The sequence below is a fragment of the Strigops habroptila genome, chromosome 10 (assembly GCF_004027225.2).
Source record: "Strigops habroptila isolate Jane chromosome 10, bStrHab1.2.pri, whole genome shotgun sequence".
Lineage (NCBI taxonomy): Eukaryota > Metazoa > Chordata > Aves > Psittaciformes > Psittacidae > Strigops > Strigops habroptila.
Window position 1 is genome coordinate 29696334 of NC_046359.1, and position 27102 is coordinate 29723435.

The following is a 27102-nucleotide window of genomic DNA, read 5'->3' on the forward strand; positions in this document are numbered from 1 at the left end:
CTATGATATTTTTATGTAAATGTAATAATTAATGCAAAAATAAATGGGTGAACAGGACTGGTTTGTTTTTTTTTTTTTTTTTTTAACCTATACACCATGATCTCACTACCTGCAGGTCTGAAGATCTGGATCGTCTTTGTCCAAACCACAACCCTTCTGGGACTCTTTATGAACAAGAGCTTCAGTTCTATAAAGCTCCAAATCAGCTGGTCAGTAGTAATTATAATGTGATCCAGGATTATCCCTTCTCTTCAAGCTGTTGCCCTGAGTCATCACCAGGCTGGTGCAAGATAGAAAGACATGTGCACGTGGGCACACATGCGCAGATGACTCTGAAAGACCTATGTCTGTTGTTGGCTGCAGAGCGGGCAGGACCCCATGCCAGAGAGAACTCCTCTGCTTGGAGCTAGAGAGAATAATCCCCTGCAGAGTTCTTCATTTAAAGACATTTAGGGGAAAACCTAATAATAATTAATCAGAAGAAAACTAAGAGAGAAACCATATTTCTTAGTCCCCAGTCCTTTTATAAATTTACACAGCAGGGACAGACTGTGATGGCTGTAAAACCTTGCGACCTAACCCCAGGCACTATTGACTTGGCACCATACTACTTAGTTTTCCGTATGACCAACTGAAATACCTAAAAATAGCAACGCTTGCCAAAATGTTTATGTTTTTGGCTTTGCTTGGTTGTCTCCACATTCAGACCTCTTTTCTTCTACTGCTCTATCCCTCTGATTAGATTACATTCCTTTTAGTTGTGGGAGCTGGGATTATGCCTGAGCTGGGAACTGGAGGGAATACAGTAAAGCAGTCTAAAAGGGAAGGGGGAATATTTCTGACATTCCTCCCAGTGAAAGCAAGCAGCAATTGACCAAACACACTGTACATCCACACTTGGTGCTTACACACTGGGTTAAAGGGTCAGCGCTTGATGCCTCTGTGTTGCCTTACTGCATTTCTTGCAAGGTATTACCTTTGTTGACAGATTCTGTCCTTCTTGTCGATGAGGACTGCCATCTGGTCCCTCAGGCTATGTTCTCAATTGCTTCAATTGATCCTTTACTTTGCTTTTATTTCTGGATGCCATATTATCACTGTTGCTGGGATTTTGCACGTGCAACTGGGTATTCTTATAAGTCTATAAATCATAGCTCCTCAATTTAAAAAAATAAACCCAAATAATTTCAAAACTAAGGTTGTCCAAAACCCTCTAGCTTTCCTTTTGATTGTGTTTAATGTTTTCATGTGTTATATCCCTCATTCTCTTCATTTCTCCCCTACATCAAGTAGCTCTGAATGACTTCGAATGTCACTGTCAACTACTGCAAAAAGAATAAATCAGGTAGCAACTGGTTTCAGCCAGAGTCTACAGTGATTCTTACTGGCATTGCAAAGCTTACTTGAATTCACAAGGGGCTTAAAAAGCACTGAGATGGCAGAGATTGTTGTGGCAGAAGCAACTGGAAAATGTCCTGAGATTGAAACACAGACATATTAACATCACCCTTGTGGACGCTAATGACTTGCACTTTAAAATGCCAGAGGCTCATACTGCCAGCTAAAACAAAGAAAAAAACACATTTTTAGTCTCCAAAGACTTTAGATCTTTCCAAACTCTGAGGGCAAATTCAGCCATAATGTATTTTTGCAGTAGAACAGGGCAGCTCATGCATGCCACTGGGGGAATCATTGCCTGGAGTTGCTGTAGGCAGTGTAGTCAGTATAGCTAAATAAAACAGCAGCTGAAAACCTTTGAGAGGTTAAACTAGTAATGAAGCATTCTATAATGCAATGCAATCAAACCTAAACAGTTTGAAGGCATATCTTGCTGACACTCACAACCCTCGTCTTTCTCACTGAAATGTATTTAAGTAAATGACCACCAAACACAAGGATTTCTACAAGAGCTTTACAATTTAAATTGACACATAATTAGAAAAATATTTTAATCTTTTGATGAAGTAACAATGTCCTACTTAGACATTTCTAGGTGAGGAATTCTTTTAAGGGCTTACTAGTAATGGCAGATTGGAAAGTTTCTGAAATTGTAAATGTTTAAAGAGGCCTACTTGAAGAAATGGAAAGGTAACAGTAAAAGAAGACAAGCAGACGCTGACAATAAAGAGAAGGCTATGAAATGGCTTAGAACCAAATACTTGGAATAAAAAGTAAAAAAAAAAAAAGACTGGTTTGAGTGGGAAAATATGCGCAGGATAGGAAAAATCCAGAGTCCAAATTCACCCTCGGTATAACTCTAATGGATGAACCAAGCCCAGTAAACTTTAAGTGGACAGGGAAAAAGTCTATTTCTTTATTTTGATGCGTTTTAATATGTAAAGAAAAAAACCCTGAGTTTCATTTATTTACATTAGAAGTGTGAGCCACATATACTTTTTTCTTCCTAGATTCCATGGATGGCTAAACAATGAGCAGGGTAAGATTTGTGTGCTATATGGATTGCATTAAATCTGAGTAACTGAGAAAGTAACTTATACCTTGGCTAACTGAAATTACATCTTATTCTCAAGGACAAAAAGCACTGACTAATGTTACAGTGTTTTCTTAGGGACCTACTACTACCTCCAAAAATTAAATAAGGCATCTCCTTTTATAAATTTTATGATAAAGCAGAAGAACTAAAGTAAACGGGCTTTCTTCTGTATTCAAATTACTTTTAAAGAAATTCTTATAATAGAATGAGTCTCAAAAAAAAGAATGTTTTGTCAGAGCCAAGCAAGAAAGTATTGTAAAAGAGGAGAAAATGCAACAAGATCATAGAATCATAGAATCATGGTAGGATGGTTTAAGTTGGAAGGGACCTTAAAGATCGTCCAGTTCCAACCCCCTGCCATGGGCAGGGACACATTCCACTAGACTAGGTTGCTCCAAGCCCCGTCCAACCTGGCCTTGAAACTGATGTGTAAGTCCTTGTGTACCCTAAAACGCTACTGATGAAGTTTTTACATTGAGGTTCAGCAAGAACCAGAAACACAATTTTAAGCCATGACTGTACAGATTTCGCTGTATGTTTAACTTCTTTTGTAGAAGGCACAATGTAAATTTAAAGCATATATATCACTGACTAAATCTTTGTGAAGTACCCCTTACTCCATATGAAGTATGTTTTCACTCTCAGTTTAAGCTTTATATACTTCAAGGAATTCTTATGCCACAATAAAAGTTTAAGCATGATCCAAATCATGTTGTTTAAGTGAACCACCTCCATCATTTACTGCTCCACGATTTTTCTAATTCAGTGACTCTTCCTTTAGGTTTTAATTAAAGTACCAAGCTGAGAATGATCTCTATACAATCTCACTAATTGCAATTTATTTTGCCAGCTACTCCTAGCAAATACATTTTGAGTATTACTAGTTAACCCATTCTGAATTTACTGTTGTTGAAGAGCAATTATTTCTTAATTGGCTTGGTTAAACTTCATAAGGTTGGCATCGGCCCACCTCACAAGCGTGTCAAGGTCAGTCAGGTTTGTGGTGAACTGACTCTGAGGGAAGAGAAATAAACAGAAAATGGGAGGTCTTAACAGCTAATTTGATTATCATTCATAAAGGTAACAATCCAACTACCATTTTAGACACCCATATATTTGAAAGAAATAAACTGTTATTCAGACAAAAGACCCATACAAATACATAGTAACATGCTGTATCTGTCCCTGGCATGTATACCAGAGAGGTACGCATGTGTGAAGTATATGTGTATCATATGCATACACCAAGGGATTTAACATCTGTTTTAATGTTAGTGGATCAGTTTTTTCATTGTTTGGGATGGGAGATTTGGCAGAAAGACTCAGCCAGTGTGCTCATTAATACAAAAAAGCATAAGGATTCTTATCTAAAGTATACCATTTCTTATCTGAAGTATAAGCTTAGGAATCATGTTTCATTATGATTTCCCAGTCCAGCTAGCAATCAATCTGCATGATCTCTGAATCATTCCATTCTTGTTTCAACCAAACATTGAAGCATGCATCAAAATCTGAAAATGATTTATTCCATATAGGAGATACAGGCAGCTAAAATGCAGTTTTACCATTCCTGAAACTTGTCTTGCTATTTTATCCTCTCCAATACACATTGTAGCCAAACCCTGGGACATGATATTCTTAGTAGTACAGCATGCCCACAATTAAACATGTAAAACAAAGGCAATGACAGAAGAAACACAGTATGTGATGTTTATTATATGTATCTTAATTCTTGCTTTGTTATTGTTTAAAAGCAAGAGATTTAAGATACTGAAGGACTACTAATGAGTTCCAAATCTATGACTGTTTTGCAGTTTTCAGTAACAGTACAATATGCAAATCTCTCAGCTGTGTGATTCACCACAGCTCTAACAATATACCTTCTGACAAAAGCAGCTACCTCAACTTCTTATTTTATGCAGCTTACAGAAAAATTTCAGATGTGACCCAGTTATGTCACAACCATTTTCAAAATGTGATCCTATGAAAAGTAACTATATAAAAAAAGCACCTTCTTACTCATCAAATCTACTCCCCATAGATAGCCAGGATAAGATCTGCTGACTTGGTTACAAATATAAAGGCTCTACTACTTACTAAAATTTCTACTAACCTTGCAAAACTAACATAGCTGAGGAGGAGAATGCTTTTGCACCTTCAGTGGAAATAATTATTTTACAGTGCAATACAGTTCTGAAAGAACTCATCAGAGATTCTGAGTGAAACATTTTAACTGATACATACAATAGGAATAAATTTAGCATTCTGTAGGGATTAAGGCACCATTCGCCATTCAAAAGGAATTGTTTTACATTATTACATTAAAACTGAGCATGCTTTATACAGATATCAACAGGACTCTCAGAACCATTCTATGGCTTTCAAGCTGACTTGGAAGAGTTTGGCCAGAGTCCATCCTTTTAAATTCTCCCACTCTCCAGCATAGCATGACCATCGCCAAACTGCCTACTGGCAACAGCGCCAAGCTAACTGATGCTAATTCCTAAAATTCTGCCAGGCAATCAGGCCAAGAGTCTTGGAAGATGCGGTCTGTTAAGAGAGAGGAAAAACCAAAAAGTCAGCAGAGGCTTTCTTTTGATTGCATGGGGCTTTCTATCAGTTCCTTCTTTTGGTGGCGAGAGCAGCAGACCAGGTTCCCTACACTACTTCCTTTTTCCAGTCCCTTGCCTGCCACATGTGTCTTTCCTTCCCATCTCTCTTAGCCTGGACTCACTCATATCTGACTTTCCAGTTGTCCCTTATGCAGCTCACCACAGCTTTTCCTTCTACAACTCTTTCCTTTCTCTAGTGCATCTTTTGCAATCATCCTATTGGGATGAGCATCTTCATCCTCCTCTTTGGGTATGTTTGTGCCTTTGGCCTTTTCCATATCTCTGGATCTACATCTTTTACCTCTGGATTTGTATTTTCTACAACTATCGCATAATGACTGTGCTAAGGACCCACAGATCTATCCCAACCTTTTTGTCCCTACTGAAATACCAGTGTCTCATCCACATTTTGTGTATGCCTCAAGCCTGGCATGGCTAAAATAAAACACTTCCTCTTCACCTAATAACTTCTGTTTCTCAGCTACTACTGGGGACACTATCATACAGTCCTTTCTCTTGATTCATGTATACAAGCGCCAATTACTTTTCTCCATGAATAACATATCTAATACACAACTCATCCTCTTCATCCAGAGAACCAGAACTCTCACCTAGACTTTAAACATTATGTCTCAATTTACTGATTAAAATTTTCTTTTTCAGATCTTGATAAATGTGATCTAGACACTCTCACCCATTCAGAGACCTTCAGCAAATGTAATTTCCAAAGTCTACTGCTTCAGCTGTGTCACATTTTTAATTAATTCCTCAGGACCTCCTTCCCTTTCCACATAAGCAAATAGCTGTGTTTACCTCTAACACAGAATCGCGTCTATGACCTCTCACTCGGCAGCGAAGACAGATCCTCTCTTAATAGCCTGTCATTTCAGATCCTGTTATCCAGCAACTGGATTGTCAAACACCTTTGCATTTTCTTTGTCCTTTGGAGGAATTCCTAGTCAGCATCTGTGCCACTATTCTTCTTCTTAAGCTGCTCTTTATTGATTCAGTAGCAATGAAGTGTCAGCAACAAGGATCAACTATTTATTACACTGACCAACATCATCTCATTATTTTCTCTTACTCTTCCAGTCATTTGCTTTATCATTTCTGGTCCTTACTGTAAGCATTGTAGGCGCTTTTGAATTGCGTCATTAGAGTGAGCACCCAGGGGCTCTACTCCATCATCAATTTTGGTAAGCACAAACCTAAGCCAGCCTAATAATTGGCATGTATGCCACCAGGTTTGTACTTCGGTTAATGAATTTCATCCTGGCCTTCCTCACAAAGCCTGAACTCCATATTCCACGAAATATCGTAACACCGCAATGCAGCAGAGGCTGTGATAAGCAGTAAAATTACAAATACTGTCTTCCTATAGCTGTAACTCCCGTCTTAAGGCTTGACAATGAGAAGTATTGAACATCTAGCACTTATAAATAACAAAAATGGGTGTCCATAATTTTAAAAAACTTCACACCTTGATGAGGAAACTTTGCAAGTCTTTCCAAGTAAAGCATAATCGGAAACAGCTGATTGTAGCCGACTTGATAAAATCAATCTGCTCCCTGGAGTAATTATTTGAATTTACGGCCCAGAAAAAAATTGCCCTTTTTTTTTTTTTTATGAAAACATGCACTTAACTTGTAAGTGACTCTAAGTAATGTTTTATAGTTATGTCATAGGAACCAGCTTAACTTGCAAGCTAAAACGAAACATCGGTGCAGGTGGCGTTTTAGTAGACATAGCCACGTTCAGGCAGAGACTCCCCATTAAAAACTGTTCCTTCCTCTGCCCCTCACTCGCATGTCGCTCCTTGAAGGACGTGGCGGTGACAACGTTTCAAACCAGCACCCAAGTTCAGGCGGAGGTTTTCTGATTACCGACACGGACAGGCTGAAAGCCTTAGTTATTTTCGCCTGCCGTTTTCAGCGGTGTCCCAAACCCGCAGCGAGCGAGCGGCAGCTCCGTCCCGCCTCCTGCCGTGTGTCAGCGGGACCCGCTGGGTACCGCCTCTCTTCCCCCGGACAACCGCCGCCGGAACAGCGAGAGCTTCCGGGGCCGCTCCTTCCCCGCGCAGGGAAGCGGGCGGTTGTAGCGGGGTCCCGCAGCGGCGGCCACCGGCCACTACCGGCAGCCGCAGTAGTGACTTCCTCTCACGGGCAAGGACGGGCGGAATTGCGCCCGACGGGGCGCCGAGCTTCCCGAGGAGCCTACTGGGAAAACCGCTGCTTCCCGCTCCTCCCTTCCGCCTCCGGGAGTACAGCGACACGCGCCGAGCCCGCGCTTTTCCCCCTCAGATAGCGACACCCTCCGCGGCCGCCTCCCGCCGCGGTGACTCCAGGTTGGCTGCCGGCCGGGCCGGGCTGACCCGACCCGACCCGGCCCGGGCATGGGCTGCGCCGCCAGCCTTGCGTGGAGCGTCCCATCCGCGGCACGGGGTGGCCGTTAAGAAGCACACCTATGCCTGAGCGAGCCCATTCCGAGAGTGGGGCGGGCGACCCCCATCTTGAGGCGAATGGTTCCTCCCATCACGTGTTCCGGCGGAGGCGGAGTGCCGCTGCCTCCCGCCCCTCTTTGCCCCCTGGTGCGCGTGCGCAGTAGCGTGGCGCCCCACTCACGTGTTCCTCCGCGTCTGGCGGTCATGGCTGCGCTGCTGAACTCCGCCGGGCGCCTGCGGGCGCTCTGTCCGCGCCTCCTGCCCCTCCTGCGCCTGCCCGCTCCCGCCAGGTGAGACCCTGCGCCGCGGGGCTGCACGGCGACCGCTGGCGGGCTCTGGAGGCGGCTGCGGGGCTGGCTGAGGCGGCGGCCCTCGTGCCCAAGGGCGCTGCCGGCTAGGCCGCCCTGCGCGCCCGCAGTGTATGGTGCCTACTGCGAAACGTCCTCCTTTTCCCCGCCCCGGGGCTGCTGGCGGGACCCTTGAGGCCCGGCCCGGCCCGGCCCGGTGCGGTGGTCTCTGACCACGTGCACGCGGCAGGGTTAGCTCAGGGTCAGAGGCCGCAGGAGCCCTGGTGGGTCGGCGAGGGCGGCCCATGCCTTCCGCAGCGGTGTGTCGCTGGGCCTCGCAGCGAGAAGCGGAGCGCCTTGTTTCCTGTGGAGAGAGAAGTGCTCTGCGGAGGGACTCGCTGTGCGGTGTGAGGGCGGTCGGGGAGGGGCGGAGAGGCCTTCGGGGATGGGCAGCTATTGACTGGGGTAACTGCATAGCTGGAATCCAGGCGGCCTACAGTGCCCTCGGGCTGCGCCGGGTCCGTTGTTGGGAGGAATATCTGCATTCCTTCGCCATATTTCCCTCCCTTCCACTATGCAGGTAGGGCGGGAAGCTCACCTGTGTGCGTCCGTGCATCCCTGTTGCCGTTTTGACCACGCTAATCTGTGGTTGGTGCCTAGCAGGAAAACACAATCCTTCCTTAACACGAGTCTCTCCAGTCGTTGTGCACCTCAGCTGCATTTCTGGGATCTTTTTTGTCTTGATCACGTACCTCTTGGATCATAGAGTCACTGAATACCAGGTTGGAAGGGACCCCAAGGCTCATCTGGTCCTACTTTTTCTAGGCAAAGCATCACCTAGAAAGTGTAGAAGTGCAAAAAGCTCAGCCCTGAGTACATAAGCAGACATGTCAGAATCGATGTTTGTAGGAAACATACCACATTTCAGAGTCTTTTGCAGGCACTGGTTTTTTAAGAGACCACAAGAGTGATGTTAGTATTCTGTTAGATAGGCAAGTTCATTGCTTCCATAATTTTTTTCTTAATTACTTATCCCAAGAAGGAAACACCTTGTGCAGATGATAGCTATGTCAAAGAGTTTGGTATTTATTTTTTGTATTTTATGCAACAAATATACTGTTACAACTACATGAAGGTTTGTGCAAACTTTTTTTAACATTAGGGGTTATTTCATTGTTAACAGGTTCTCAGATTGCCTGTGAATGAGAGAAAGGTTTTATGACTTCTGAGCTGTTATTGGGTTAGGTTTTCAGTTTCCACCATGTCCAGTTTCAAAGTCTTAAAAGAGGGAGTTGGGAATGGGTTGAGATGCTTTCACTTATGTCAAATGACTTGCTGTGATTGTAATTACAGCTGTTAACTGGAAATTTGTATAAGGTTAAACAGTTAATTATAAATAATTTCTAAATATAAATGTCTAGCTAAATAGATGTTTAGACCTGTTTCCTCCAAGGAGATGAATGTTTGCTGTATTTTTTCTAGTGCATGCAAAACCTAGTAAGGATCCAGTGCAGGTGGGTGGGAAGGGGATATGATGCTTCTGCAGTGTAGATGTCTCACCTTACAAACTATTCAGATAGCAGCTGATGTTCCCATTAGCTCTGAATATGGGAACACACATTTCAGCATTATTCACTGAAAAAAAAATGTATCACTGTGTAGCTTTAATTAGTATTAGTGACTGAGCTTGAAAATTGAATGTCCACAGAATGCTATAAACAAATTTTTGCATAAAATTTGAACATAAAAAAGCATTAAGCATACACACTGAGTTTTATGAGCTGACCTAATTTATTGCTACCAAAGGGAGACAGCTCTTCTGTTCTGTCTTGCTTGTTCCTTGTTACAGGTCTGGTGGTCCCTCTAAGTCAACATAACTTAATTCCTGTTAGGAAACCAGGACAGTTTTCTCTCTTTCTAGAGAGAGAAATACATTCAAGCAGAGCACTTGATGAGCTCCAGAGCTGGTTCAGGAGAAGGGATAGGAACAGCCAGCGATAGAGAACTCTTAGAGAGAAGTCTCACCACAAAATAAGGAAGCTGTTGCTACTTGCACTAGCTTTAGTGCTTATCAAACTTACTGTGAGCTGATTTTACTCAGTAGTCTGACCAAAACCTTAGGTAAAAGCTAATACAATTTTCTGCTGGTTTTAGTGGTTGAAGTGTAACAGATGATTAAATGCTGAAGTTGGTGCGAAGGATGGAGTACACCTGTGCAGGAAGGACCAGGGAACTGGAAAGGTGTCTGCAGTATGGTTCGCAATAGAATCACGTGTTTAGTTAGCTGCAAATCATGAGTAAACTTTTCTACTTTGTGGTAATTCAGCTGGTTTTTGTTTCCTTGACTGGAAGCTTAATTTCTGAAATTAGTTTGTTGCACGAAGTAATATTTATCGAAATTAACATAGGATTTGATGAAGGGCTAACAGTGCTTTTTATCTAGAACTCCATTTCTGGAAACGCGATGATAGTTTGGCTCTAACAGCTGGGGTTTGGTAGTTTTCCCCCCCTCCAAAAGGTACTTTTTTCTTGCGCTAAGTAATACTCTTCTATATTTTCAAGGTTGACTGGGGTCAAATGTGGGATAGTTTAGTAATAATGATGAAAACTCTTTAATTCTAAGGCTAAATTTAGTTAACTATGTGAGAAAGGTTCTTGTTAGAGAACACATTCACAGGAAACAGCAGCGGTATTTATTTCATAGCTTTTAGGTTTCGTTCTAAACTGTCAATTATATTGCAGTAAGACTGAGCAAAACACCTAAATATGTGCATTCTTTCTGTCCAGTAATTTCATTCCTAAGAGAATTTTTCACTAAAAATCTGTGTCTTACTGTCGCTTCACTATATGTATTTAGGCATCCCAGTGTACAACTGATGCTCTGGGACCGAAGTGTAACATTTATGAACTGAAATTGCACATACAAGTACACAATCTAATTCCACTTTTTATCTTAAGTAATTAGTCATTATTGTTTCTTTCTACTTAAGCCTTAATTTCTGGAAATGGACCTCTTTTGAAGAACTGGAATGACATATGGACGACATGTAGACTTGGTATACTCACTGTTCAGGTCTTGAGATGGTATTTTGAGAGTGAAATGCAGTCCGCTGCAATAAGTTCCAGAGAATATTGCTAGAATTCTAATAGGAATACTGGAGAAACCCACCCACAGTTTTAAGAGTAAATAACAAGGAATAATCTAGCATTTTGCAAGAGACCTGGGTAAATGACTATGTTTGTGTGTGCTTGGTGTAGTTGCTTTACCACTGAACATAGTAAAGTCAGTTTAGTAATGGTAATACTTACAGAAAATGCAAATCAGTTAACTTCTTTAGAGATGTGAAACAGCAACTGTTCACATTCAAGCAGAGATTTTATCAAAGCATTGTACTGCTCTGATTTTTAATCTAAAGTTATAGATTTAATCTAAAGAAAATGGGTTAGGACAGTAGATATCTGATTGCATTGGATGGTTGAGAAGCATCTCATAGCAAATCAGATCTAAGGCAAATTTCACTTGACTACCCCGGGTATGAAATACGAAATATACTGAGATATAAACATTAGTTTATATATCAATTTGCATCAGTTTACTGAGATATAAACATCAGTTTCATGCCATGCAGTTGTAACAAGATAAACTATGACAGACCAATACAACAAACCTCAGACCTACAACAGCAAGCTTTAGTTGATTTAAATGGTACAAAGTGTTTACTGGAATTTTGCTCACAGAAACTTCACTAAGGGAAGAGGTACTTAAGTTTGCTGCTAATAACTGACTGTCAAGTATGTTGTAACAAGTGTCTTAATCAACAAGTGTTCATAGCAGATTTTGAATTAACATCAGAATATTTTTGATTATTCTACATATACTAGGTGATTATGTTATAGTTTGATGTTACAGCTTGCTGCTGTGGGAAAGCTGGTGTTGGGAGGAAGGGTATTGGCTCCTTTCTTCCCATGCTGACTACCCTCCCATTGCTGGCCAACTTGTCCTGCTCTAAATCAGGATGCTCCCTGGACCTGTCACAGGGCTTGGTTTCATTTGCTAGACTGCAGGGAAAGTATTTTCTGACAGATCGACAGGTTTTATTGGATCATTTAAGGATCTGATGAACTCTAGAAGGGCAGGACCACAGGCGAAAAAGAAGAGGGAACCCTGTGCGGTGACTCTGTGGTGTTAGATCAATGCAGCTGTGTTGCTGAACTGCCCTTCTAGATGCGCAGGTGCTGGGTTCATCCTGAAGTTGACACCTTATTTGTTCTCAGAAAGGAGGAGACCGATTAGACTGCTAAGGCATAGGTCATGAAAGTATAGTTGAGGGGGAAAATCTTGCAAGTCACTTTTTCAGTCCAAGATTCTTATATGTGAGCTTAAATGTTGGTTTTCAGGACTGTTGAGCAAAGAACATATCCCCAGACAGCAGCTGTGCTGTAGTGAAACCTGCTTTTTGCAAGATCCATGTTGTGTTCAGAGGTGTGATTGTTGGTAAAGTTGGCAAGAGGGTACCATGTACAATGCTTTTCAAGTTGTCCTTGTAAAGACTGTTGCCTTTTGGTACATTGTGATGTGTTTGTGCAAGATAGAAGCACACTAATGGGATGGGAGAATACTCTTTTAAAGAATCTTGTTTCAGAGCTGGAGGGGGGGTTGATTTGAGCTTTGGGTAAACTGTAAGTTAAAAACCCAATTATTCATTATTTAATATGTGGTACGTTTGTGGCTGCAAACAAGTTACTTTTGGCTGTTCACTATCATAGTGAAAATGTAGAACCAAATGCTTACTTACATTACATTAGCAACATAACAATGCAATTAATGGGCTTTGAATGAAGAGAAGGCATTCAGTAAATTTGCTTTTGGTAATACTGAAGCAACACTGTGTCCTAGTAAAGTTTCACAACCTGCACTGTTGTTGTAGTTGTGGTATGTGTTTTACTGGTGGATATAAAATGTCTAGAAGCTTTTTAAGAAATAGCCCAAAGCAAAGGTTTTCTGCTTTGCTTGTTGCAAATCACTTGGGCAAAGTTTTTAGATACTCTCCAAGAAACTTGAGGTTTCTCAGTTTATATGAAAAAAACGTAATTTTTCTCTCTTATAGAATCCTCCTGTATCTCACTGAAACAAGGATACAGTGGCCTGAACATTGTGGCCTTCTTTTTAGGTGACCATGGCTAAGACTGGGGAAATACTGTTTAGCAGTCATGTGAATCATGCTGCGATCTCAGATGGTATATTTAGTCTTAGATTTAGTAAATTTAACTAATGTTAAGTCTGTAGTGCTTTTACGTACAGTAATTTTAACTCTTTTAGATTTTTCATTATTCTGCTTTGAGCATGGCTGGTAGTTTGAGAACTGTTTCATACCTTTTGCTTATTTAGTTTAGAAAGAACAAAATATTCAATATTTTTATTAGAAAAAGCATAGCAGCTACCTTACTGTGACTGTGATAAAGGGAGGCAAATATCTGTATGGTGGCTTGTTAGTTCTCATTTTGAATGTTTGGAATTAATCAAGTTTTTTGCCTGGGAGAGCACTGGAACCACCTACTTGATTTTTGGGAAAGATGGGACATTTTTTATTCAGACTGGTGTATAAGATATGTTTCTTGAGGAAACTGAAGACACTGCCTTTAGTCTGCTCTAGAAATAAGGAAAACATGTAAGTACTTTATTACAGTACTGGGATTCTTACTAAACCCTTCAAACATAGACGAGTTCTATTAGTTGACGTGGTATAAGTTTCCCCATGCACACTTCATCTCTGTGTCAGCGTTTTTTTTAAGGAGTTTGTCTTCAGCTATGTTCCAAATGTTGTAAGATAAACTGGAGGTGAGAAGTTACCGCTAAATAGCGGGTGGTTGTGTGTGGGATTACAAACATATAATTAGTTAACTTTTCCTGTGTTGGCAAGGTCTGCAGTTTTAATCCTCACAGTTGTAGAGACAAAGCTGAAAAAGGTGTAAAGGTACAATTATGTAAAAGCTCCATTATCAGAAGGCTACTTGTAATCTTGTGATTGTGGGAGTAGGAGAGAGATTACTTCATAGCTCCTTTTGAGCTTCTCTGGGTAGGTACAAAGAAACATAGTTCTGAAACATTGTAAAGAGAAATATGTTGGGGAAGAATGAGATTAGTTCAAACAGATCTGAAGTTTGTTGTTTTCCTTCACGTGCTTGCATAATAACGATGTTTCATATGGAGAAAATCTTAAAATGCCATTTAATTCATGAAAGTAAATACTTGGCACTCATTGCAGCCCTGGAAGAAGTATCATGCATTTTGCTGTGTAGCATAGCATTTAATTCTGAAAAAATTAAAATAATTGGAAAAACATGGGTATGTCATAAGACTGTATAATCTAACATCTAGCACCGAGGCATGATCAGAAATGCCAAGGTCATGCATGGTAGATCCCCCCTTCCAATCTCACTTTATAAGCTTCTGAATAAGAAAGTTTGACTGTCAAAGTATCCTGTTCTAATATTTCATTACAATTAATATTACAACAAATAATATTACCAGTGTGATGCCTGATGGATTAGGTGCAGTTGCTTCTTTACTTGGAAAGTAGAATGGGATAGATGAGTCTTTTCAGACCTGTAAACACATCATGACAAGCGGACTAATTCTCTCTGTATTTTATCTGTGTTGCTGCTGTTAGGAGCTGAAGAACTGAAGTTTTCTTTTTTGCTGCGTGATGCTTCGTGTTTAGCAGTGGCTCATTTTCAGTACTTTTTTGGCTGTTTTGTTGTCTATCCAATTGTACACCAGCTTATGTTTCTGCGTTGTCCAAAATATACAACTTTGGTCTGTCTTGAATTTCCTTTTTGTTGATTTCAGACCATTATATCAAGTAATCAGGATGACTCTGAAATCTGAGGCTCTCCTTCTAAGAGTTTGCCACCCTTATGGTGTAATAAGTTTATTAACTCTTCTGTCATCCAAATTATTAATGAAATCATTGAATGCACATGGGTCGTACCAGCCTTTTCCCATTTGGGTCAGGATATAGCTTAATTTAGAATTGAGCAAAATATATTCCCAATTTTGCAACAAACCCTGATCAGCACATTTTAATTTTATATTTATTTTGTCTTCCCCCCTCCCTCCTGCACCCATATTTTTCTAACTAAAAGTACATCGTCTCTCCTTGTTCTGGTTATGAGATTGTCAGGTAACATGGTGCCAAAAGCCTGTACCTCAATTTGTGGTTTTTTTTTTTTTTCTTAATTATGCTTCTGTTTTTCCCAAAACTTTCATGAATTTTTGAAGGTAATTCCAAAGGACTGGAGATTGAGTAAGGTCCATTAGTGTGTCTTAAATATAACATATCTTAACATTTCCAGAAAGTACTTAGCTCTTTCTTCCCTGTTCTCACCTATACCTTGCCTCCTTGTTAAAATTTAGTCATGTAGAATGGTTAAAATTTACAGTGCGGTTGCAGTTTTATTTTTTTGAAAGCCGAGCACTGTGTGATTTTATTTTTTTTTCTCCATGTGTATTTTCTAAAAAAATCTTTCTTATATTTAGAAGCTTTTTTCCTGTTTTTTTTTTTTTTGCCTTTATTATTCCTCTTTTGTGTTGTTTCTTAACTTCTAAACATTAAAAAAGAATTGAACAAGGTTGTGAAAGATTACTGTTGCATGGATAACTGCTTCATTTGTTAGCTGATGCTGCTTCTGTATCATGGGGAGGTTTTGCCATTAGTATCAGTTTTCAGTAAGAATGTCATCTACTGCGATCCTCTGTCCTTCACTTGATTGCTTGTAAGCAAACCTGGTACCATGTCCCTTAACTTGTTAAGTTTGCAAGTTTTTGGAAGCTGGCTTTCTTGTCTGCTCAATCTTTCATCTTGTAGAATAGTGAGCTCTCAGCATGTTTAATTTTTCTTTTTCCCCATATCCTTGTAAGTTTTGTGTTCTTAATTGATTGTAGCACTAAGAACCAATTTCAAGACAGTAGATGCCTGCAGCTTCATCCAGCTTTTGAAGCCACAGTTGTTTTTAAGTTCTTATTATGGGATTGGCTTAGCAATTACACAGTGCCTTAAATTGTGATAAAAATGTTAATTTACTCAAGTGCTGGACGTGTACAGATGATAAGGTGCACCCGCGTCTGACGCTAGATGTTACATCTCAAGATTGATAATGCTAATGTAGGTGGATGCCAGTGGAAGTTTGAGTTCCTGAGGTTGTTTTATACTTTTTCTCCCTAAAACTGGCACTCAGACTCCCATGTTGCCATTTCTTAATATGTCTTTAATCAATATAAATGTAGAGAAATACCAGTATGATATTCGATAATATCTGGGAGGTGTGTAAATTGAAATGCCCAATTCTGCTGATCTTTCAGAAGGTTAAGTTAGTGTATGAAAATAACAGTTCATGTAAGATTATAATATTTTACAATGTGTAACCTTATCAATTGATATAATATTCTAAACTGGTGTTATAAGCAGCAACATGATAAATGTTAAGCAGGGAGAATTTAGTAACAAATGAAACTTTAGAGTCCTCTCATGCTATAAACCAGTGTATGTTGAGCATGCTCATACTGTTTTTACCTTCATACTGAATCTGATGGAGCTATGCAAGTGCTTTAAAATGTTTTTGACTTCTGACATGTGGAGAATCTTTCAAAGATGGCTTTCTTAGTGCAGGACTTAAGAATTGTGGATATCAAAATCGTTTATGGTTAAAGTGTGCTATGTGACACAAGATAATTCAATAACTTGCAAAATACTATAAAACAACAGCAGATTTTTATAGAAAAAGACATTTTGATCTTAATCTGAAGCACAGGAGTTTTGTCCACTTGTGTTTTGACTATTAATGGAAATCAAAGTCTAAGTGTCTGTGTTACAAAGGCAGTATGTCCTCTGTTGCTGCTGGCTTGCAAGGCATTTTTTCCGGCCTTACTTGAAGTACGCCGGAAAACTTTCAAGTAGCCTTTTTTAATGGGTATAAGAGTGGATGGTACCGTTCTCTTATCTATATCTTTAAGAAAAAAATCAAGACTTGCAGTCATTAGTTTCATTCTTAGAGCTGTGCAATGGCTTGCTCACAGTTGAGGATTGCTATTTAGGTATTATTAAAGAGTTTTAACGTGTAGACATCTCATTTGGTTGTTACACCCAAGAGGACTTAAGATTTAGCATCTTACTGTTACCTTGTACTGTTGACTTTTCCTTAAATTAGTCTAATGATTTCTGTTTTAGGGAAAGTACCCTGTCTGGTTATATGATGAGGTAGAAGGAGAAGAGGAAAAGGAAGGAAGGAAAGAAAGAGTCACGGAAAAAGATACCCTTGGAAATACTTCTAGTGAGAGGTGGCATTACTAGTAACCAAAAGAGAGTTTGATGGCATTAATCTGATGAGCTGCTTACCACCAAAAGAGGTGTTTCAGTTTCTTGGTTTTCTTCCTAGTTTCTCTGATTTTAGCCACCTCTTCCTATGCCATTTATTTTTCTGGTTCATTCTGGTGTTTTTTGGACAACATGAGCTGTTTCCACTCTAACCTGATGGAACAATAATTGTTTGATTTTGTAGAAGTGGCTGAATTGGTATTGTGCCAGGCTAGTGAGTTAAAAAAGCTCAGAGAGGGGTCTGAATAAAACAGAGGCTAGTGCAAAGGAAGGGTTGGGAACCTGCATCTAGAAGGAGCTAGCACTGAGACTGAAGGAGGGGATCTCTCCTTTTTTGGCAGTCTTTTTCTCCTCCTTCAATTCTTTCTTCCTTGTCCTTTCCCTAGTCAAATAAAATGTGGATAATTTGCTGGCCTCTGGAAAATTCTTCAGAAAGAAGCCTGAGATTGGGCAGCGTAAAATTTGCCTGCTTGAAAAAGGTAGTGCCTTTTTCAAGGTAGTGGTTGTGATGTTCCTTATTACAAAAGGGTTTTTGTTTAATGCCTTCAGAAATCAGACATCTTTGTTTAACTGTTCTCACAGCTCCGTTAGGAAACAGATTCTGCTTCAGGCTGGTTTTATTTATAGAATTTTACTCCTAGAACTTATGGACTGCTCAGTTATCAAATCAGTATTAAAACAGCAAGGAAAAAAGTGGTGTTTGGGCTACTTCCTACTCACAAGAGGCAACCAGATGGTAAACCACCAGTCTGATTTTTCCACCATGCTGGTATGCACCCACCTTATGTTTTTTCTGTCATTTAGCAGCTTGCTGCCAACGCTGCTGAAGCAGTGAACTGCCAACAAGCTTTTTCTCCTTTATTAGACTTCCACTCCTAAGGCCTTAAACTATCACTATCTTTTGGTGAGAAACCAGCCAGCAGATACACCTGTGAAAAAGCTCCAGGGTGGGAATCAGTTTGTAGGGAATGCCAGTACTCCTCACTTTTAGGCTGCTGTTTCAACAAAATGTGCAGCCATTCCTGCGTAAGACTCCTGGAGCATCTGTAACAGAAGGGAATACAATAACTGGTTGTTTGGGTTTTTTTTTTTTTTTTTTTTAACTAGTCTAGAGAGTTTCCAGAAAATTGGCTGAAGAGCTGTCTAGAGAGCCAGAGATAAGGAAGGGCAGTTTCAGAAGTTGCTGAAACTTCTTTTTCCCATCCAACATGTATTACTTCCTTTGTATAGTGTTGTGGAGGAGCATAGTTTGGCTTATTTTGTGCAGTTGTAAGGACAATTGAGAACAGACTTCCAAAAATGCTTGTATGTAATGGTAATTTTACCTGCACAGGCTGTTCACAATTCCACTATGGCAGAAATACTATTTTCTTATTCTTACATACATCAACTTATTCTTTAAAGGAAAAAATAAAATTGGCAAGCCTTTATTGTTTAGCTAGAAATAAGAACACTTTTTCATTATGCTTCTTGTTATCATACATTATTTTGAGAAAATAAATATTTATCATGGAATGGTTTGGGTTGGAAGGGACCTTAAAGCTCATCCAGTTCCACCCCCCTGCCATGAGCAAGGACACCTTTCACTAGAGCAGGTTGCTCCAAGCCCCGTCCAGCCTGGCCTTGAACACTGCCAGGGATGGGGCAGCCACAGCTTCTCTGGGCAACCTGTGCCAGGGCCTCAGCACCCTCACAAGGAAGAACTTCTTCCTAATGTCTCATCTAAATCTCCCTCTGTCAGTTTAAAGCCATTCCCCCTTGTCCTGTCCCTACACGCCCTTGTCAGAAGCCCCTCTCCAGATTTCTTGTTAGCCCCTTTAGGCACTGGAAGCTGCTCTAAGGTCTCCCTGGAACCTTCTCTTCTCCAGGCTAAACAAGCCCAGCTCTCAGCCTGTCTTTATAGGAGAGGTGCTCCAGCCCTCAGAGCATCTTTGTGGCCTCCCCTGGGCTCGCTGCAACGGGTCCATGTCCTACTTACGTTGGGAGCCCCAGAGCTGGATGCAGTACCCCAGACAAATCCAGTGCTGATGTTTGGTTTACATCACTTGATGGCAGCTTCATGCTTGTTAATGTAAATTCTGCAGAATGAGGAATGATCCTGTTGTTGTCTAAAACACTGGCCTCTGCAGTAGTTTTTTTAGCTGAAAAGTATGATTTGCTGTGTTGTGGAAGAGATGTCTGTGACTGTTCTTGGAGTGATTTTTCAAAAGCATCTGATAGCTTTTGTGAGAAGCTGTAATGGGGCAATAGGCTTTTATAGCACTTGGTGATTAAAAAAAATTACTTTTGTGGGAACAGCACTTGAAACATTTTAACTCAAGGTGAATCCAGCTGAAAATCTCAGAGAAATAGTTGTCACTGTGAGAAAGTAAACATGACTATATATTTTTAAGTAGAAAGACACTGAAATGAATCACTTGTACTTGTTTATATCAATATGGAATGGTTTTGAGAAACTGCTCATCAGCAAGAAGTACATTATCTATTTGACATTGTGTGACTGTAGTTGCAAAATGACTCACAGAAGTGTACTCTTTTTGTGTTTGTTTTTTTTTTTTATTTAAGCAGAAACATTATGCACCAAACAAGGTTCCTTACAGTTGCACCTCAGCAGGAGGGAAGTGTTAAAGAAGAACCAATTTCAGAAGTTCAGACCAGGCGGACCTGGCAGTTTGACTGGGCATTAAACAAACTGGATAACTCTGTCAGAAAAACTGGCCGCATTCCTAGAACTCTTCTACTAAAAGTCTTCGATGAAATCTGCAAAACAGGTAAGTTGCTGCCATCTAAAACAAAAGGAAAGCTAAACTTAAGGCCGCAATATAACAATACATCAAACCAAGGAAATTAGTTGAAAGAGTTGTGATTTATGTTTTGTCTGTAAGTGTTGTTTAATCTGCTGCATATGCTGATGCACAGACTTAAAATGCTTTAGAGATTATCTTGCTTTGAATGCACACATTTACTTCTCTCTCTTTTTTTGTTTGTGAATTTTTGAGTCTTTTAAAAACTTTAGTGTACTTTTAAGGTGTCTGATCATAATGCCTTGCTTATTGTGGATTTTTAATCTGGTAATGTTACACCTTCCTCATAACTGCTTTGGGCATTCTGAACAGGGATCATATCTCTCTTTTATACAATATATTTTTAAAATGTCTCTAATAAACCATCCTATTGGTAAGAGGTTATTTGTTTTAAAATGGAACTGTAACAAGGAATGTGGATGTGATCCCCCAGTTTCCCCATTCCCAGGCAGCTGTGGATTCAGGACAAGAAAGTTTTATTTTTTTGAATAAACCCAAAATAAGCAGCTGAGGCATTGTTAATTCTGACAGATTCAATACTCCTTTGGCTAAAAATACCCAGACTGTATCAATATTTTGCAAACCAGGTGCCACAGTTGGTAAGGTTTGGTACCAGTTAGGATGAGTCAGTGGAAATACATGCTAAATATACTAAGTACTACTGCCAATATTTATCAATGATAGCATGTATTATTTTGTATTAATTTTAAACTTTGCTCTGGACTGTTAATGGTTTGTTAATGGCACAACCTGGGGTTGCGCTTTTAAGTCTTGTGGTTCACTGTTTAAAAGCTGTCTTCACTTCATGCTCTCTTTCTTTTGAATTTTTTGGGTTTTCTTTTTGCTTGTAGTATTCTTCCTGATTCTGACTGCTCTTTTTTAGGTATAAGCTTGTAATTTGTGAGTGTGGGTTGGCAAGAATTTTGTGTCTCTAAGGTTATTTGCATATCACAGTTCTTTATGATCTTTGATTAGTTACACAGTTTTTCAGAAGCCATATTAAAAAAAGATTAACTGTTTGCAGTGGTTTCCTTTGGTTGTGTAAGTATAGTCAAAAAAAAAAAGTGTAGAACGTCACAAGAGATTTAACTAGGATGCTATAAGAATAAATGACATATTTCCAGATGAAAAATTCAGTCTTTTTTTATTAATAATGTTGAAAACTAACTTGGCGGAAGTGTGGGAGGTTAGTTACTGTTGATTTCTTAAAAATATTTGCCTGTGTTTGTATTGTTTTTCCATTTCTAATTGCAACGAATGATGTCCTAAAAAGGTGCTTGCTGTATGTCTTGTCCTGCATCTTCCCATAGACATACTGCCAAACCTTGTCCTGTTTCTTCCGCCTTTCAGGGTACTCTGTCACTAGTACAACAATGGCATTGTGAAACTGGAGATGTGTTGGTGTTTTTATTGCATGAACCAATCATATGCAGAGATTTAAAAGTTAGTCTTAAAAAAAGTCATGGTCTTAAAAAACATCATAAAAGTATTGACTTCTTTCACCACCCCATTGTGTCTTGGGAAGTTCAAATCCCCATTTGCAGTTTGAACCTGCCCCTTCTCAGTGTTTTAAATTATTTGTTTTCTTTCCTCAGTATTGCGTATTTTTTTTCCCACTCCTGTTTGTGTTTCTTCCTGGGTGAGTTTACTCTGTATTAGCAACTTTTCTGCTGTAGACTGTGCTCTCACATGTAGTTTACAATAGTTATGTGGTATCCTAGATTTGCTGGTCCTTTTTGGTACCTGAAGATCTAATTCTAGATGGTATATACCTTTCTGATGTTGAGGGTCTTTTATTTTATTTTACTGTTATTTTGTAGCTGTATAGCTGTTTCTACAGCTCTCTGTAATTAAAAATTACACTTACAGTGATCAGCAGCACCTGGAGATATCTTTACTGGCCACAGCTTCTGCCTCTATGCTGAGCTTAGCTCCAAAGTACACAACTTTGGAGTGTTGGCATGATGATTTGGAAGTAACTTATGAAACATTAGTGATGCTCTAGACTTCAGGTCATATTGACAGTCTCAGTATTTCAAGTCTGCCTGTACGTCTCTGAGATAGAAAAGCTTATGTATTTTTTTCATCATTTATGTTGATGTGAACATCCATCTTGCTCCTTGTTAGATGAAATTACTTTTGTAATATAACTTTTTCTTTAATGGGAAATGAATAGATAACATTTTCCCCCTTTTTTTTTTTCTTTAACGCTATGCTTCTTTCTAAGGAAGCTCAATTTTATTAGAAATTGCTGGGTTTGCATATAAAGACGAGATTGAAAAAAAATTTATGTCTCTAGATTATTGGGTAATCTGTGATACATGCTGCAGCTCTGCCTTACTTTGCCTCAGGAGTAGTAGTGAAGTCCAAGAAAGGCGGATTAGTTTATAGTTACTGTTTTCAATATTCTGGTGTAAGTGCAGAAGTCAGACACGGTAAATATTCCTGAAGGTTCCTTCACTATTCTTTAGATGTAACTATCTCATTTATTTTATATTGAGCATGGGCAGAAGTGGAAATATAAATTTCAGTGTGAAATGTCTCCAAATACCAGTTTTGTAATAGAATGGAATTGGTATTTTGTGATTTTAGATATTTGTCAGAAAGTTATGTCCTTGTAAGGATGAAATGATCTACAGGTCTTTGATTGGGAAATAAAAGTACCAGATCATCCAATTTTAGTATTTTGTCTCATATATTTTAAAATTTCTGCTCAGCTGAGATCATTGTTGTACTAAATGGTATGTTTTATGGTGAATCTTTCTCATGATAGGGCATAATAGTGTCGTCATTGTTTAATCATTTGGGTATCCTGATTTGTAAAAATCTTCAATCTTGGAGAAGATTGTATTCTATACAAAATGCTTACATATATCAGTGGGTCAATTTAGAGTCTTTTTTTTCTAATATTAAATGCATAATTATGTATAAATAAATTTGTCTTTGTGTTCCGCTTGCAGGGAGTCCAGGGAGTAACCAGGCCTTGCTTTTGTTGAGAAGTTGTGGTGCTCTTTTACCAGAGGTATTGTCACCTGAAAGAACAGAACTAGCCCATGTGATATGGGACAAGATGAAAGAACTGGGTAAGCTGGTTTTGTTAGTCCCTCTTCCAAGAACGCCTATGGGCTTCAGTTACTTTCTTTGTAACAGAAGACTGAATGTATTTTAATAATGTTAAAATGTTAGGTTTTAACAGCAAGTACGCATTACCGAATAATCACTAGGTTTTAATATTCAGGTGAGAGACCTGTTTCCTATTCTGGGAGTTATACTGACATCTAGGGGTGTTAATAATAAATCTGACGATTTTTCTTTTTTGTAAGATGCTTAAAATGGACTTTTGCTTTATTTTTATTCTTGTAAGAATGTATTTTACTTTTCGTGATGTTAGATGTTACCTTGATATCTGGTGGGCTGAGTGCATCTGCTAGTTTATCAGATGATATTTTAATTATTTATATATAGATGATGACTAGGTGAACTGCTTTTTGATAGTAATATTGGTGAATCTGTATAATAAATACAGCTGTATAGACTGTGGAATAACATGCACGCAAGCATTCATGTTACTGTGCTCTTATGTTTTAGCCTTCATAAGCATGTGCTGTTAAATAGATGGTGGATAAAAGGAAGCAGTCTCATTATACAGAAAGTTCATACAGAATAAAATTGAAATGAAATTAATTACCTGAGAAAGTTATAACATAATGTGGAATTTAGAGAATCTGCATTCACTGACTGTGGTTGAAATATTTCCTTAGGTGCTGTGTATGATACAAGCCATTATAATGCTTTACTTAAAGTCTACCTTCAGAACGAGCACAAATTTTCTCCAACTGAATTCTTGGCCAGAATGGAGGAAGCCAATGTGCAGCCCAATCGAGTAGGTATCCTTTTATAATACCTTCATTCTTAATAGTAGTATCCATTTATTGGATAGAAATCATTAACTTGCCCTTTCTGTTTTCTGTAGGTTACCTACCAAAGGTTGATTGCTGCTTATTGCAATGAGGGTGACATTGCAGGAGCGAGGTATTCTTTTGCATTTATGTTTAAAGGGATTTCCACAAAATCTGTATCTTGTATTCCCTACCGTTAATGTTAACACTAATTTCAGTCTAATTCTTATAAATTGAGCAAAGCAAAGAGGGGTTTAAGTATGTTTTAACCAAGCACTGAAGAGCAGCTTCTTAGAGACAGCAGGAATCTACACAAGCAAAATAAAAATAAATGATAGACCAGTGTGATCAAATCGAGTTGTATTCAAGTTGCTCAGAAAATAACTTATTTTGTCATTTCTAGAGCCAGCATGAAAAAGCATGAGGTTATGAAGGCTTACTGGCAAAGTAAGAAAGTGGCTACTGTGAAAGGCATTTGAGAACAAAGTGGGCTAAGGAGCAAATAGCAGTAATTCTGGTTGTTGTGTTTGTTGTTACACTGGGCTTGCTGGGTATCTGTCTAACGTTTTAATTTTAGCAAGGTTACATTGCAACAGTGCAATTGCTGGGCATAAGAAATAAGTAAAAGGAAGATTAAAAAAACAAACAAACAAACAAAAAAAAAACCCCAAAAGAAAAAACCCCAACAAAAAACCCCAACAAAACCCCAAAACCAAAAAACAACCAGCCCCACCCTTGTGTCTGCATATTTCAAAGTGACAAATAAAATTCATCTGAAAAAAAATGAAGATGACCAAATCATGAGCCTGTAATGCAGTGTCTGCAAATATAATTGCTCAGTGACATCAGGATTTCATTTTGGTTGATCATGCAGTACTTGTCCAGCAGAGCAGCAGGATCTCAGTAGTTTACCTTTTTCAAAGGGGAAACAATCTAACAATTCTTTGTCTTGTATTTTGCAGTGAGATTCTTGGATTTATGAAGAACAAAGATCTCCCAATTACTGAGGCAGTATTCAGTAGCCTTGTGAAAGGTCATGCAAGATCAGGGTAATGTTTAATGCCTTTTTTCTTTTGTTTTCTTTTATTTTTACTACAATATAAAGTGATACTGTACAGAAAAATTACATGCTGCAGAATAATGTGGTGGTTTTGAATAATAATATATGGAAGACTGTCTTCATTTTTGAAGCAAAACTGGGCTATTCAACAAAAGAAGTAGATGTCTGAAAATCTTGCATTTCAAGATAAATTACTGTACTTTTGTACATTTGAAAAATAAATTTGCTGTGCTTAGTTTGGAACTTTTTCAACTGTAAAGTTGAAAGAGTATTTTAAATAATGCAATAATTAAAAGATTTGCATTTTCACCTTCCAGGATTTGCTTAGTTAAAGTAAGTTTCTCTAAGCTTCTTGCTGTCTCTATATCCAATTCTAATTAATTTAATGAGTAATTGTAAAAGTCACAATAAGCATTATTATAATAAAATCTACTGAGGGTCTTTCTTTTGAATTCTTTTAGAGATATTAAGAGTGCAGAAAATATCCTTTCAGTGATGAGGATGTCTGGTGTGGAACCAGGTCCAGACACTTATTTATCACTGCTGAATGTGTATGCTGAAAAGGGTGATGCTGATAGCATAAAAAAGGTACTGTAAGTTTGATTTTAGATAATAACTTGTTTGTTCTCTTGTTCAGTATAACTTTGGAATGCTTTCTGTCCATGCAAGAGCAATAATACTGAATTTTATAACTTGTTTCCTCCTAGTGTGCAGCAATTAAATTGGGGTTTGGTTTTTTTTTTTTGGTCATCTGAATAGCTGGAAAACTGAAAGCAATCTCATAGTTCGTGAAAAATACTTTTCTTTTGATAGTTCCCTTTCACTCTGAGAAGATAGATTTGCCAATGTGTGATTTAATAGTTCAGTCTTTTTTAAAAAGAGGCAAATAGTGCATGTGAGATATATTTATTTATAAAAATAAATAAAAATTATACCTTGATTATCCTGCTCCCATTAAAGTCACAGAATGTTTCCACTAATACTGATTTTTTTTTTTTTTTTTTTTGAGCATTCATACCAGTAACTTAGGTATTCATGAAGTGCAGAAAAGATATGCTGCCTTACAGCCCTTTGTGTAGATGATTTTTTTCCACTACTCTCTTTTATTTTTTTACTTCAAAGAAGTATTTGGAAAGGAATGCAAAAAGAAAATTTATTTCAGTTTAATAAGTAGTATCAGGTGGAGTGGACCAAATCAAGGAAGAGGATGTGGAAAACAGAACACTGTTCTGTGACTTACGAATTAGATCTTCATCAACTATCCTCTTTCCAAACACAAATAAAAAGATTGATTAATCATTCTCCCCTTTTCAAAGTAATTTCTTTTGAAAGTCATCTCGCAATGAGTCATCTCAATGGAAGTCATCTGGTGTTTTAATATGTAGTATTAGATATTAGAGAGAAACTGTTATATATCCCTTTTAGCTGTCCCTTTTTCTTTTTTACAGTCTAAAGGTGTTTTTGAGGCTCTCTCTATAGATCTTGTGTATTCTCCCTACCATATTCCATGTATCTAACCCCGTGGTTTTAAAAGAAGGTAAAAACCCACAGCTTTTTGTGATTTTATTTTTTAATTTTTTCTTAATGGATCCTGGATTGAGTCACTTTGAAGTTTATTAAAGTTAAATTTATTCTCGTTTACAGACTCTAGAACAGATTGAGAAGACTGAAGGGTACCTTATGGATAGGATTTTGATGCAGGTGATTTTTAGCCTCGCCAAGGCTGGATATCCTCAGTACATTGAAGATATTAAGGAACGCATAAGATTTGAAAGGGAATTAATTCCAGGTACGTTCTTGATTGCTACAACAGTGATTGCTACTCTGGGTAGACAGGGAAAGCTAACTTAACTAATGTTACCAATAATAGGTAATTTTGTACTTTCCGCTGAAATACTTAGGGAAAATAATACTTTTGCCATTAGAACGCAGATTTATTGTGATACTTTAAATCACAATGTATAAAATTTTAATATAAACCAGTTTTAATTGCTTACATACAAAAACTAATTTATCAATTTTTTTTTACCTTCTAAAATTCATTAAGATTTTATAGGAAAGCAGTAAGTGTGGAGTCCTTTCCTCAAACACTGTTGTAATTCCTGTTGTGACAGCTCTTTGTGAATATCATA

The 27102-nt window shown here is 38.6% G+C and overlaps 1 protein-coding gene across 2 annotated transcripts in view; it reads left to right on the forward strand.

Annotated features, from left to right (window-relative positions):
• Positions 1-7722: 7722 nt before the first annotated feature.
• Positions 7723-27102, forward strand: part of LRPPRC (leucine rich pentatricopeptide repeat containing) — a 91438-nt gene continuing 72058 nt past the window's right edge. The window contains exons 1-8 of one of the 2 annotated variants that reach the window (XM_030499076.1): positions 7723-7836; positions 19773-19978; positions 22972-23094; positions 23773-23894; positions 23985-24043; positions 24873-24959; positions 25432-25558; positions 26615-26759. In XM_030499076.1, coding sequence (XP_030354936.1) covers positions 7751-7836; positions 19773-19978; positions 22972-23094; positions 23773-23894; positions 23985-24043; positions 24873-24959; positions 25432-25558; positions 26615-26759 — 955 coding nt within the window. In that variant the 5' untranslated portion in view covers positions 7723-7750. The remainder of the gene's footprint in view (positions 7837-19772; positions 19979-22971; positions 23095-23772; positions 23895-23984; positions 24044-24872; positions 24960-25431; positions 25559-26614; positions 26760-27102) is intronic. The other variant, XM_030499077.1, reaches the window with a different exon arrangement.